The 14,488-nt window shown below is 43.4% G+C and overlaps 1 protein-coding gene across 3 annotated transcripts; it reads right to left on the bottom strand.

Annotated features, from left to right (window-relative positions):
• Nucleotides 1-7,993: 7,993 nt before the first annotated feature.
• LOC115102143 (polypeptide N-acetylgalactosaminyltransferase 6-like) lies at nt 7,994-13,857 on the bottom strand. Of its 3 annotated transcripts, none has more exons than XM_029621758.2 (11): nt 13,700-13,856; nt 11,928-12,443; nt 11,642-11,814; nt 10,876-11,025; nt 10,330-10,564; nt 10,136-10,253; nt 9,675-9,875; nt 9,369-9,500; nt 9,168-9,269; nt 8,633-8,791; nt 7,994-8,264 (listed from the first exon to the last, which is right to left on the bottom strand). In XM_029621758.2, the coding sequence occupies exons 2-11, from the start codon at nt 12,410-12,412 to the stop codon at nt 8,151-8,153; spliced, it is 1,869 nt and encodes a 622-aa protein (XP_029477618.1). In that variant the 5' UTR covers nt 12,413-12,443; nt 13,700-13,856; the 3' UTR covers nt 7,994-8,150. The 3 variants fall into 3 exon arrangements, with proteins under 3 accessions (XP_029477618.1, XP_064861409.1, XP_029477621.1); XM_065005337.1 differs by lacking the exon at nt 13,700-13,856 and adding an exon at nt 13,562-13,591; XM_029621761.2 differs by lacking the exon at nt 9,168-9,269 and having other exon boundaries at nt 13,700-13,857.
• Nucleotides 13,858-14,488: the final 631 nt, after the last annotated feature.

The following is a 14,488-nucleotide window of genomic DNA, read 5'->3' as shown; positions in this document are numbered from 1 at the left end:
GGTGTTCACCAAAAGGCATGTGGGAGACTCCCCAAACATATGGAAGAAGGTACTCTGGTCAGATGAGACTAAAATTGAGCTTTTTGTCCATCAAGGAAAACGCACAAACGCACAAAATGTCTTGTGTTTGACCAACCTGGGTCAAATCCTGGACAAAATACTTTCTGGGATTATAAATAAAGTCATGTATAAACTGCATGAACATGGAAGAGACACCAAACACTGCTAATTCAAAATAATAAATCTAAATCAACAGATCATCATCTGGTATTGAAAATCCTTGCTAGTCCATTATCTGAAAATACTTCCTTTCACAGGGGAACATCATTTCTCTGCATATGCTTGATTTCATTATCCATGATACATGCCACACACAGACATATGCTCCTAGATGTTTCCACTTCACAATAACAGCACTTACAGTTGACCGGGGCAGCTCTAGCAGGGCCAAAATTTCACAAACTGCCTTGTTGGAAAGGTGGCATTCTATGACGACGCCATGTTGAAAGTCACTGAGCTCGTCAGTAAGGTCATTTGAGTGCCAATGGTTGTTTGTGGAGATTGCATGGCTGTGTGCTGGATTTTATACACTTCTCAGCAACAGGTGTAGCTGAAATAGCCAAATCCACTCATTTGAATGGTGTCCACATAGTTTTATGTGTATATATACACACTACTGTTCAAAAGTTTGGGGTCACTTAGAAATGTCCTTGTTATTTAAAGAAAAGCAATTTTTTTGTCCATTAAAATAACATAAAATCGATCAGAAATACAGTGTAGACATTGTTAATGTTGTAAATGACTATTGTAGCTGGACACGTTTGATTTTTTATGGAATATCTACATAGGCGTACAGAGGTTCATTATCTGGCAACCATCAATTCTGTGTTCCAATGGTACGTTTGGTGTTCACCAAAAGGCATGTGGGAGACTCCCCAAACATATGGAAGAAGGTACTCTGGTCAGATGAGACTAAAATTGAGCTTTTTGGCCATCAAGGAAAACGCTATGTCTGGCGCAAACCCAATACCTCCCATAACCCTGATAACACCATCCCCAAAATGAAGCATGGTGGTGGCAGCATCATGCTGTGGGGATGGTTTTCATCGGCAGGGACTGGGAAACTGGTCAGAATTGAAGGAATGATGGATGGTGCTAAATACAGGGAAATTCTTGAGGGAAACCTGTTTCAGTCTTCCAGAGATTTGAGACTGGGATGGAGGTTCACCTTCCAGCAGGACAATGACCCTAAGCATACTGCGAAAGCAACACTCGAGTGGTTTAAGGGGAAACATTTACATTTCTTGGAATGGCCTAGTCAAAACACAGACCTCAATCCAATTGAGAATCTGTAGTATGACTTAAAGATTGCTGTACACCAGCGGAACCCATCCAACTTGAAGGAGCTGGAGCAGTTTTGCCTTGAAGAATGGGAAAAAAATCCCAGTGGCTAGATGTGCCAAACTTATACAGACATACCCCAAGAGACTTGCAGCTGTAATTGCTGCAGAAGGTGGCTCTACAAAGTATTGACTTTGGGGGGGTGAATAGTTATGCAAGCTCAAGTTCTGTTTTTTTGTCTTTCTTGTTTGTTTCACCCCCCAAAAATGTTTTTGCATCTTCAAAGTGGCATGCATGTTGTGTAAATCAAATGATACAAACACTCCAAAAAGTTGTAAGGCAACAAAATAGGAACAATGCCAAGGGGGTGAATACTTTCGCAAGCCACTGTAACTAGCCATTTCATCACTGTGGACGTGCTGCGCGTGTTCAGTCAGCAACAATAAGCAGTGCATTGCAGGCACGCCTGTGTCGCTGTAACGTTGTATAAAGTCAGCAACAATAAGCAATGCGGCGGCATCCATTCAAAATAAAAGTTTAGGTGCAGCGGTTACCGTTCAAAATAATATAGTATATATTATGTTCTTGCACATGTCTCGCGACCCCTTAATCCTTCCCGCGACCAACAGTTGAGACTCACGGTATTAGAGTGTCTAGCTTCAGAAACAGACGCCTCGCAAGTCCTCAACTTGCAGCTTCATTAAAAATTACCCGCAAATCAAATCAAAATGTATTTGTCACGTGCGCCAAATACAACAGTGAAATGCTTACTTACAGGCTCTAACCAATAGTGCGAAAAAAGGTATGTCTGTGTGTGTGTGTGTGTGTGTGTGTGTTTGTGTAGGTAAGTAAAGAAATAAAGCAACAGTAAAAAGACATTTGACAATAAGAGTAGCAAGGCTATATACAGATAGACACTGGTTAGTCCGGCTTATTGAGGTAGTATGTACATGTAGGTATGGTTAAAGTGACTATGCATATATGATGAACAGAGAGCAGCAGTAGAGTAAAAAGAGGGGTTGGCGGGTGATAGGACACAATGTAGATAGCCCAGTTAGCCAATGTGCGGGAGCACTGGTCGGTCGGGCCAATTGAGGTAGTATGTACATGACCATATAGTTAAAGTGACTATGCATATATGATGAACAGAGAGTAGCAGCAGCGTAAAAGAGGGGTTGGGGGGAGGGCACACAATGCAAATAGTCCGGGTAACCATTTGGTTACCTGTTCAGGAGTCTTATGGCTTGGGGGTAAAAACTGTTGAGAAGCCTTTTTGTCCTTGACTTAGAACTCCGGTACTGCTTTGACAATTTTTAGGGCCTTCCGCAAAACACCAGTCTCAACGTCAACAATGAAGAGGAGACTCCGGGATGCTGGCCTTCTAGGCCGATCATAGTCTTTTCTTTTTATTGGCCAGTCTGAGATTTGTTTTTTTCTTTGCAACTCTGCCATCCCGGAGTCGCCTCTTCACTGTTGACGCTGAGACTGGTCTATTGCGGGTACTATTTAATGAAGCTGCCAGTTGAGGACTTGAGAGGTGTCTGTTTCTCAAACTAGACACTCTAATGTACTTGTCCTCTTGTTCAGTTGTGCACCGGGGCCTCACACTCCTCTTTCTATTCTGGTTAGAGCCAGTTTGTGCTGTTCTGTGAAGGGAGTAGTACACAGCTTTGTATGAGATCTTCAGTTTCTTGGCAATTTCTCGCATGGAATAGCCGTAATTTCTCAGAACAAGAATAGACTGACGAGTTTCAGAATAAGTTATTTGTTTCTAGCCATTTTGAGCCTGTAATCGAACCCACAAATACTGATGCTCCAGTTTGCAGCTGACAACAGTTTGCAGCTGTGCTAACATAATTGCAAAAGGGTTTTCTAATCATCAATTATCATTTTAAAATGATACACTTGGATTAGCTAACACAACGTACCATTGGAACACAGGAGTGATGGTTGCTGATAATGGGCCTTTGTACGTCTATGTCGATATTCCCTTAAAAATCAGCCCTTTCCAGCTACAATAGTCATTTACAACATTAAAAATGTCTACACTGTATTTCTGAAGTACTTAGTAATTTGTTTAAGCACTTTTGGCAGCAATAACAGTTGAGTCTTCTTGGGTATGACACTACAAGCTTGGCACGTCTGTTTTTCGCTACACCCGCAATAACATCTGCTAAATATGTTTATGTGACCAACAAATTTTGATTTGAGGATTTTCTCCCATTCTTCTCTGCAGTTTATCAAGCTCTTTCAGGTTGGATGGGGAAGCATTGCTGCACAGCTATTTTCAGGTCTCCCCAGAGATGTTAGATCAGGTTCAAGTCCGGGCTCTGGCTGGGCCACTCAAGGACATTCAGAGACTTGTCTTGAAGCCACTCCTGCATTGTCTTGGCTGTGTGCTTAGGGTTGTGGTCCTGTTGGAAGGTGAACCTTCGCCCCAGTTTGAGGTCCTGAGCTCGCTGGAGCAGGTTTTCATCAAGGATCTCTGTACTTGTTTCCCCGATCCTGACTAGTCACCCAGTCCCTGCCACCTAAAGAACTCTCAGACCATTAGAAACAAGATTCTCTGGTCTGATGAAACCAAGATTGAACACTTTGGCCTGAATGCCAGGTCTTGTGTCTAGAGGAAACCTGGCACCAGTCCTACGGTGAATTATGGTGGTGGCAGCATCATGCAGTGGGGACAATTTTCAGCAGCAGGGACAGAGCGACTAGTCAGGATTGAGGGGAAGATGAACGGAGCAAAGTACAGAGAGATCCTTGATGAAAACCTGCTCCAGAGAACTCAGGACCTCAGACTGGGGTGAAGGTTCACCTTCCAACAGGACAACAACCCTAAGCACACAGCCAAGAAAACGCAGGAGTGGCTTCGGGACAAATCTCTGTTACTTCTGATTTCTGTCTCAGTGGTTGAATCTTGTTATGTTCATACAAATATTTAAACATATTAAGTTTGCTGAAAATAAATGCAGCTGACAGTGAGAGGATGTTTCTTTTTTTGCTGATATATACAGTGGGGCAAAAAAAGTATTGTCAGCCACCAATTGTGCAAGTTCTCCCACTTAAAAAGAGGAGAGGCCTGTAATTTTCATCATAGGTACACTTCAACTATGACAGACAAAATGAAAGAAAAAAAATCCAGAAAATCACATTGTAGGATTTTTAATGAATTTATTTGCAAATTATGGTGGAAAATAAGTATTTGGTCACCTACAAACAAGCAAGATGTCTGGCTCTCACAGACCTGTAACTTCTTCAAGAGGCTCCTCTGTCCTCCACTCGTTACCTGTATTAATGGCACCTGTTTGAACTTGTTATCAGTATAAAAGACACCTGTCCACAACCTCAAACAGTCACACTCCAAACTCCACTATGGCCAAGACCAAAGAGCTGTCAAAGAATACCAGAAACAAAATTGTAGACCTGCACCAGGCTGGGAAGACTGAATCTGCAATAGGTAAGCAGCTTGGTTTGAAGAAATCAACTGTGGGAGCAATTATTAGGAACCGGAAGACATACAAGACCACTGATAATCTCCCTCGATCTAAGGCAAGATCTCACCCCGTGGGGTCAAAATGATCACAAGAACGGTGAGCAAAAATCCCAGAACCACACGGGGGGACCTAGTGAATGACCTGCAGAGAGCTGGGACCAAAGTAACAAAGCCTACCATCAATAACACACTACGCCGCCAGAGACTCAAATCCTGCAGTACCAGACGTGTCCCCCTGCTTAAGCCAGTACATGTCCAGGCCCGTCTGAAGTTTGCTAGAGAGCATTTGGATGATCCAGAAGAAGATTGGGAGAATGTCATATGGTCAGATAAAACCAAAATATAACTTTTTGGTAAAAACAACTCGTCATGTTTGGAGGACAAAGAATGCTGAGTTGCATCCAAAGAACACCATACCTACTGTGAAGCATGGGGGTGGAAACATCATGCGTTGGGGCTGTTTTTCTGCAAAGGGACCAGAACGACTGATCCGTGTAAAGGAAAGAATGAATGGGGCCATGCATCGTGAGATTTTGAGTGAAACCTCCTTCCATCAGCAAGGGCATTGAAGATGAAACGTGGCTGGGTCTTTCAGCATGACAATGATCCCAAACACAATGGCGGGCAACGAAGGAGTGGCTTCGTAAGAAGCATTTCAAAGTCCTGGAGTGGCCTAGCCAGTCTCCAGATCTCAACCCCATAGAAAATCTTTGGAGGGAGTTGAAAGTCCGTGTTGCCCAGCAACAGCTCCAAAACTAGAGGAGATCTGCATGGAGGAATGGGCCAAAACACCAGCAACAGTGTGTGAAAACCTTGCGAAGACTTACAGAAAACATTTGACCTCTTATATACCCTTTGTTTGCAATGACAAAGTATTGAGATAAACTTTTGTTATTGACCAAATACTTATTTTCCACCATAACTTGCAAATAAATTCATTAAAAATCCTACAATGTGATTTTCTGGATTTTTTTTTCTCATTTTGTCTGTCATAGTTGAAGTGTACCTATGATGAAAATTACAGGCCTCTCTCATCTTCTTAAGTGGGAGAACTTGCACAATTGGTGGCTGACTAAATACTTTTTTGCCCCACTGTATATATACACAGTTGAAGTCGGAAGTTTACATACACCGTTGCCAAATAGATTTAAACTCAGTTTTTCACAATTCCTGACATTTAATCCCAGTAAAAATTCCCTGTCTTTGGTCAGTTAGGATCACCACTTAATTTTAAGAATGTGAAATGTCAGAATAATAGTACAGATAATTAAGGAGGAGCACTGCCAGAGCCCTACAAAATGACCTCCAGCAGGCCACAAATGTGCATGTGTCTGCTCAAACGGTCAGAAACAGACTCCATGAGGGTGGTATGAGGGCCCGATGTCCACAGGTGGGGGTTGTGCTTACAGCCCAACACCATGCAGGACATTTGGCATTTGCCAGAGAACACCAAGATTGGCAAATTCGCCACTGGCGCCCTGTGCTCTTCACAGATGAAAGCAGGTTCACACTGAGCACGTGACAGAGTCTGGAGACGCCGTGGAGAACGTTCTGTTGCCTGCAACATCCTCCAGCATGACCGGTTTGGCGGTGGGTCAGTCATGGTGTGAGGTGGCATTTCTTTGGGGGGGGGCCGCACAGCCCTCCATGTGCTCGCCAGAGGTAGCCTGACTGCCATTAGGTACCGAGATGAGATCCTCAGTCCCCTTGTGAGACCATATGCTGGTGCGGTTGGCCCAGAGTTCCTCCTAATGCAAGACAATGCTAGACCTCATGTGGCTGGAGTGGATCAGCAGTTCCTGCAAGAGGAAGGCATTGATGCTATTGACTGGCCCGCCCGTTCCCCCGACCTGAATCCAATTGAGCACATCTGGGACATGTCTCGCTCCATCCACCAACGCCACGTTGCACCACAGACTGTCCAGAAGTTGGCAGATGCTTTAGTCCAGGTCTGGGAGGAGATCCCTCAGGAGACCATCCGCCACCTCATCAGGAGCATGCCCAGGCGTTGTAGGGAGGTCATACAGGCACGTGGAGGCCACACACACTGAGCCTAATTTTTACTTGTTTTAAGGACATTATATCAAAGTTGGATCAGCCTGTAGTGTGGTTTTCCACTTTAACTCCAAATCCAGACCTCCATGGGTTGATAAATTTGATTTCCATTGATAGTTGAATGTGCTGACAACAAAATCACACTATGTAAGAAAATGTATTTAATAAGAATATTTAATTAATTCAGCTCTAGGATGTGTTATTTTAGTGTTTCCTTTATTTTTGAGCAGTGTATATATACACACATCGTTCCAGCATTTTTTTTTTTTTACTATTTTCTACATTGTAGAAATCAGGTCTTCCATGGTCAAATTGCTGCAAAGAACACAAATAAGAATGGACTTTCCTTGGGCCAAGAAACACAAGCAATGGACCAGTTGAAATCTGTTCTTTGGTCTGAACCAAAAATCTCAAATTTGGGCTTCTAGCCACCGTGTCTTTGAGAGACACAGTAGGTGAACGGAGGACCGCCGCATGTGTGGTTCCCACTTAGAAGCATGGAGGAGCTTGAAGGGGGGGGTCCTTTGCTGGTGACGTGGTCTGATTTATTTAGAATTTAAGGCAAACTTAACCAGCATGGCTACCACAGCGATACACCATCACATCTGGTTTGCGCTTAGTGGGACTATCATTTGAACAAGGAGAGTGATGGAGCACTGCATTAGATGACCTGCCCTTCAATCACCCAACCTCAACCCAATTGAGATTGTTTGGGATGAGAGGGAAGGAAAAGCATATGGAAACTCCATCAAGACTGTTGGAAAAGTATTCCTCATGAAGCTGGTTGAGAGAATGCCAAGAGTGTGCAAAGCTGTCAAAGTGTGGGTACTTTGAAGAACCTCAAACATATTGTGATTTGTTTAACACTTTTTTGGCTACTACATAATTCCATGTGTTATTTCATATTTGTCTTACCTATTACTCTGCAGTATAGAAAATAGTTTTAAAAAGAAACCCTTGAATGAGTAGGTGTTCAAACTTGTCTGGTACTATGCCCTTTGGCCTAGTGATTAAAGAATTAAGCAAATTTTCAAGTGTAAAACTTTAACTTCTACAAACTCATCTAAATCGGGATCCTCTAGAATAAAACATTAAAAAGCCTCAAACTTTTCAACTTCTTTAGTAAATAAAGAAATAAAGTACTGGGTCAAACTGCACAGGGTCCCATATTTCAGAAATACATGTTGTCATCAAAAAGGGCAGGGCTCCCAAATGTAATGGATGATGTCAGTGATCCTCCTTCCTCCCTGGATCCCATTGGTCAGCTGAGGTTCCAGTGTTGGCTGACATTGGCCAAGTCACAGCTACTCATCACCACTTCACCTCCGTCTACAGTCAAGCATTTGCCCGAGGAGGGATTCTTAAGGAGAGAACCCTGTGTGAACACAAACAATAATGAGCAGAATAAAAGGCTACTGTGCACTGCAAGTGACCACAATGCTCTGTTCTGCACTTGCCTTCTGAAAAGTGCAGCATGAACATAGCTAATGTGTGTAACAGCATGTGTATACTGTGAAGTCGTTAATGCCCTTGTGTTGCATGACATACAAGCCTCAGTAATTTGATTGTAAGGAGAAAAGGGTTTCCACATACTGTATATGAAACATACCCATGTACAAGACCTGCAGTAACACTTTCAGAGCAGTGGAGAAGATGTGCATTGATTATTAAGAGTGACAATGTGAAACAAACTAACCGATAAAATATATATATATTGACAGTTTACAATGTCATGTTACATACCGGTGTAAAATGCCACACTTGCTCCGGGGCCACTGTGGTTCCTTTGCCCTTCAGACGGCAGAGCTTTATGGACACCGGCGCCGCCCCGGGGGTCGCATGTAGACACAGCTGCTTACGTATGTTGTGACGAAGCTCCTGATGGGATGTGTACTCAAAATACTACACACAAATGTTATGTTAGAAAAAAAAACCTGTGTGGCAATTATAAACATGCACACACGGCTCCGCATATTGTATATTTAAGCAATAAGGCCCGAGGGGGTGCGGTATATGGCCAATATACCACGGCTATGGGCTGTATCCAGGCACTCCGTTTTGCGTCGTACTAAAGAACAGCCCTTAGCCGTGGTATATTGGCCATTTACCACAAACTCCATAGATGCCTTATTGCTATTATAAACTGGTTACCAACGTAATTAGAGCAGTAAAAATAAATTATTTGTCATACCCGTGGTATATGGCATGATGTCCCACAGCTGTAAGCCAATCAGCATTAAGTGCTCAAACCACTCAGTTTATATCTAGATTAAAGTACCTGGTTTCCTCCCATGTTGTGGCATGTGTATAAGATAATCGGTTTCCCACCCTTATTCTTTTCTCCCACATCCAGGCATGTCTTTGAGCCAGAGTTCTTGAGCTGATAAAATATAATTTTAGCAGAATATATACTCATTAAAAGTGGATGCGCGTTTATAGACTGACAATCCAATTTCTAATGAAAGTTAAATAACATTACCGCTCCAAACATGACAGGGGTGAGGTCTGGAACATAGGCCTCTGGGTAAACGTTGTGCAAGTACCATGTAAAGTTTTTGCAGCTTAGCTTCTCTTTGAGTTTGAGGCGTTCAGAGATGTCACCATATGTGTTCTGAGTGAACAGGAAGAAGAACAAAGCAATGATGAGGTCATTTTTACATAATGTAAACAATAATGCAGGATACAGTACCACTCTTTACAAAAGAGCCATGTGTAACTGTGAGAGAACAGCACCTAGATCCCAGCAGTGTCATGTGTAAAACATTGAGGGGACACTATACCCAACCTCTTTGGCTATGGTGGCAGCCTTCTTGTTCCTGCGGTAGAAGATCTGCTTGTAGTCCTCCATCCAGACCTCGGCTAGACGCACCTGGTTGCGGGCAATCACCGACCTGCCTTTGGGGAAGGTGTGAGGGCTCTTACTGCGGAATACATGTCCCACCACTGAGCAGGGTATGATCTCCAGCTGGCCTCCACATTGCCACACCTACAAGAAGGACATTCCAGGTCAATGGAGTAGACACAGAAAAGGGCATGGGCTGAATGGTCGAGGCTCAAGCTTGGCACAACAGTGACTGAATAAAAGTATTCTAGGGAAGACAGGAAGTAACCATGGAGGGGTTCAGAATACAGAAAGAAGCAGTGTCTACTTTGACCAGCAGAGGGCATTAAAGTCTACATTAACCACCACCATCAGTCAGGCCAACATGATTGTTGATGTACTTCCCGCCCTTCCACATAACTTACCCTGAAGGACATCTCCACATTCTCACCTCCCCAGATCAACATCTTGTCGTCATAGGTCCCAATGTGCTCAAAGTAAGTCTTAGAAATAGAGAACAGACCACCTGCAAAGGTAGGAGTCCTAGGAGTAGACAGTATATTTATGTTCAGTATGACATCACTTCACGAGTGAGTGTGTGTGGGTATGTATAAAGTACCTGACAGGATAAGTTTCATTCTTGCGTTTCTTTTGGTCTTCCTCAGGGATCTGCTCCCACCCAAAGACAAGGCTCCAGTCAAAGTTTCCACGGTTACGGGCACGAGCTGTGGCGAGGGGTTTGGCGAACTTCATGTTGTTTTGGTCAATGATGACTATCTCAGGGCTGACCACAGCAGTGGGCTTCTCCACTATCCGAGCCAGGAGGGGTTCCAGCCAGCCATTGAAGCACTCACCTAACCAGGGATGAAAATGAGACAAACAGAAATATCATAATATATTCCCTCACTAATCATCTTCAGTTTCTTTTAACTGACTAATGTAATGACAACTTCAAAACGTTACTGTTTTCCTCATTTAAAATCATTTCTAAGGGGCTTTGATGATGATGCTTAGGAGTAGTATAAAGTAGTTGATCAGCTGTCAAGGGTCAAAAGTGATAGGAGCTTCTGGCAATGAAAGCACTTCCTAACCGGGTTTATAGCTTAATAAGTTACTAAAATTGTATTCTAATTCTTTGGTTTGCAGTGTCTGCTGGGACACGCACAGTGGGCATCCAGGAAGGTGAGGATCTCTCCTTGAGCCGTCTGTGCCCCCAGTAGCCTGGCAGTGATTAATCCCTTCCTCTCCCGCTGTCGTAGCACACGCACAATCTTCAGCTGCAGGACATACTCATCCAGACGAGACTTCAGGTGATCTGAAAACCATTGCATGAGGATGGTAAAATACAGCTGGATTACATCTATCCACAGAGGTAGATATCTATTCTACTGAGAAAATTGCTACTAGGAGTTATTTTATACTCTGGCATTGTTCTATTAATGTCACTGTGAAGAGGAAGAGAGCAGTAGGGGAATAACGCATGTGCTCCCGATTGCAAATACATAAACGTTTGATCAAATCAAATTTATTTATATAGCCCTTCGTACATCAGCTGATATCTCAAAGTGCTGTACAGAAACCCAGCCTAAAACCCAAACAGCAAGCAATGCAGGTGTAAAAGCACAGTGGCTAGGAAAAACTCCCTAGAAAGGCCAAAACCTAGGAAGAAACCTAGAGAGGAACCAGGCTATGTGGGGTGGCCAGTCCTCTTCTGGCTGTGCCGGGTAGAGATTATAACAGAACATGGCCAAGATGTTCAAATGTTCATAAATGACCAGCATGGTCAAATAATAATAAGGCAGAACAGTTGAAACTGGAGCAGCAGCACAGTCAGGTGGACTGGGGACAGCAAGGAGTCATTGATAACGGCAAAGTCTGAAAGGTCTGTCTGTGCCAGGAAAGTCTCACAACACCTTCCATACCACACTTACCGTCTGTGCTAGCGTCATCCACTAGTAATATCTCTGTGAGCAAGGAGGCAGGAGCAGTGTGCAGGACGCTGTAAACGGTCCGCAGGAGGGTGGACCACGCCTCGTTGTGGAACACGATGATCACACTGGTGGTGGGGAGAGGAGGGCAGCGCCGGAACCTTTGACCTGCACAACTGACAACAAAGAGGCTATTCTCCAAGGGATCTGCTAGATAAGCTTTGATTGTACACAACCATACAGTACAGATCACTCCAAACTAGCTTCCCTTCAGTCCTCCTGTACTCACTCTGGGTGGCGTGTGTCATTTCCCAGGCTGCGGTGAAGGGAGATACGGTCGCTGGCAAATTGGTTGAAACAATTTTTGGTCAGCCCATCCTGCTTCTCTTTAATCTCTGCAGGGGTCATCCTGCCCATCACAAACGGTCGGCCGTATGCTCCGTGGTCCTTTGGGTCCTGTAGTGGCCTCTCCAGGTGAGGTTGAAGCTCATCTATGCTGTAGAACCCAGGTGGACAGCGGGGATCAAAGGAGTTGGTCCCACGCTCCGAGGGAAGGGGCAGGGGGGCACCAATCTGGAAGCCCATGTTTGACACAGCACCTCTGACCACACCCATCACCTGTGACTGTTTGATCGACAGCTCTCTGAGCCAGGGTTCAGGGGAAGTCCCACCTCCCACGTCGTACTGCATGACGAGCAGTAGGACCAGGAAGAGGGAGCCTGCTAGAATGGCAAGCTTAAAGGGAAGGGTGTGACGGCGGGAGAACACACGCATTGTGCCGGCGTACCAGAGAACGACCGCAGGGCTGAAACAGGAGTGATAAAGACATGAGTCAGGTGATGACTCAATTTATCACACCATCCAAACTACAACTAATTACATACTATTGTTAATTGAGGAGAAATTCTAACAGTTTACAGTAACTGGTATCTGCCAGAGTAATCAGTTCTACATTCTACAATAGCAAAAGGAAACAGAGGTCAGGGGACACCTCTGAGAAGCTTCATTGTGTGATATGTAAATACAGAGTGCCTAATAAAAGCTTTGTTCTCTATGAACAGACAAAGCGGTCTGTATCCTCCCGTGTAGCTCTTCCCTTCACACGTCTGTATAACTAAGGCTTTCTATTTGTTCACGTAAGGTAGAATGAAAGTTGTGGGTAGAATACAAATTGAAAGGAGATATAAAACTGGCTAATCTTGAATTTGACCAAACAGAGCCTTCAAAATACTGACTTCATGCTGAACTGGAGTATGTCAAGCATCTCTCTCCATGACAGAGGATTAGACTACACAAGTTCCTCGTTCATTATAAACAGCTGGAACATGTTTACTATGAGAGAAACAGCAAAAGGAAACTCATGCATGCCAGCCATAATATTGTGTGGTTACAATTCCAGTTTCACAATACTCAGGACCATTGTGGAAAGGAAAAAAAACAGCATTACGTTGTCACATTTGTTTATTTTGCAAGCTATAGCACCCACAATTCTACATAAAGTAGGTTTTTAATAGGACCATAGAGTTTAGTCTAATTTGAGTTTATTTTTTGCCATGGAAAATCTGGTATAGTATTGGAACAATGGTATGGTGACAACCCTTGTTTGAAGCCTCTTGGAATACCGTACAGACGAAGCCAGTGTGTCTAATAAGTCTGTAGGAAAAGAGACCAAAATGTCTCATACACCAAGTTTGTATTGGAAACAAGATATTTTTGTTGTGGTCTATTTAGATTGTGACTTCTGAAGCCCTCTAGAAGAGACTGTCACAGCTATTACCTGCTTTACTTACATCATTTTGTCTAGTTTAGGCTGATGAAATGTGACAAAATTGGCCAATAGACCATAATGTTAAATTCACTACTTCATGAACTTCTCATTAAATCCTCTTTTTTATGTGACAGCTGTTCCATCTTCCCATTCACCTTTTGCAGCCGAACCCAGTTCTGGAAAACCTGAGACAACATTACATATTCCACATATGAATGCATAAGAGCTTTAAAAACCCACCCTTGTCAGTCAACTACCCCATGTTAGGAATCATATGAGAGCATGGCATTTACCTTTTTAGCTGAAAACCAGACCACCCAGATGTAGCCTACTTCAAGCCCAAATTTCAAGAATCTAGACACTTTTTCTTGTCTTTTATCTCAAAACTGCGACGTAGTTATCTATACTGACGCCACATGGCATTGAGCGCAGCAGGTGCGTATCATTACACTGATAACAACAACTGGTAACATGGGCTGCATTCAATATCTGCAACGTTTGCTTATAAGCGACAGTGTACAAGAACAAAAACCTAGCTACGTTTGTTCGTTTTACGAATGTGCGTGTGCTGGATAATTGAACAATAACATTTTTCTCCATAGTTTAATTAAACTATTAGATTAATCCAAGCGGCTCTGGCCTAATCGTTTTTAATCAACCATAGTTTTTTCAATGATTGAATCCAGGCTAGTAGAATATTAATATGTACAGCCTTAACACATTATGTGTGTAATGGTCGTCATAAGGGAGAACTATTACTGCTATTATCTGCTAATTTATTTTATGCTTTTATTTTCAACAATATAGGTGACTAGGCCTACACATGATGTAGCCATATCATATCCATAGACTTGAGCAGTACACCTGAAGCATGATGGAATTTCTAGCACAGGGGTGAATTCAACGAGTGAAACTCTGAGGGTGTTCGATTAATCTAGCCCCGGCTCCCGTGTTTTGCATTGGCTGGAAGTTGATTGCATTCGATTTGGAACCGGGCTGCCTCCCATGCATGAGCCAAGTGCCCCGTTCAATGGGAAATCGGCTCAAACACGTAATTAAGAACGTGTAGTAATTAGTCGGAT

Source organism: Oncorhynchus nerka, linkage group LG20 (assembly GCF_034236695.1).
Source record: "Oncorhynchus nerka isolate Pitt River linkage group LG20, Oner_Uvic_2.0, whole genome shotgun sequence".
In the NCBI taxonomy this organism is placed as follows: domain Eukaryota; kingdom Metazoa; phylum Chordata; class Actinopteri; order Salmoniformes; family Salmonidae; genus Oncorhynchus; species Oncorhynchus nerka.
Note: the sequence above shows the minus strand (reverse complement) of the source record. Positions and strands in the feature narration are given on the sequence as shown.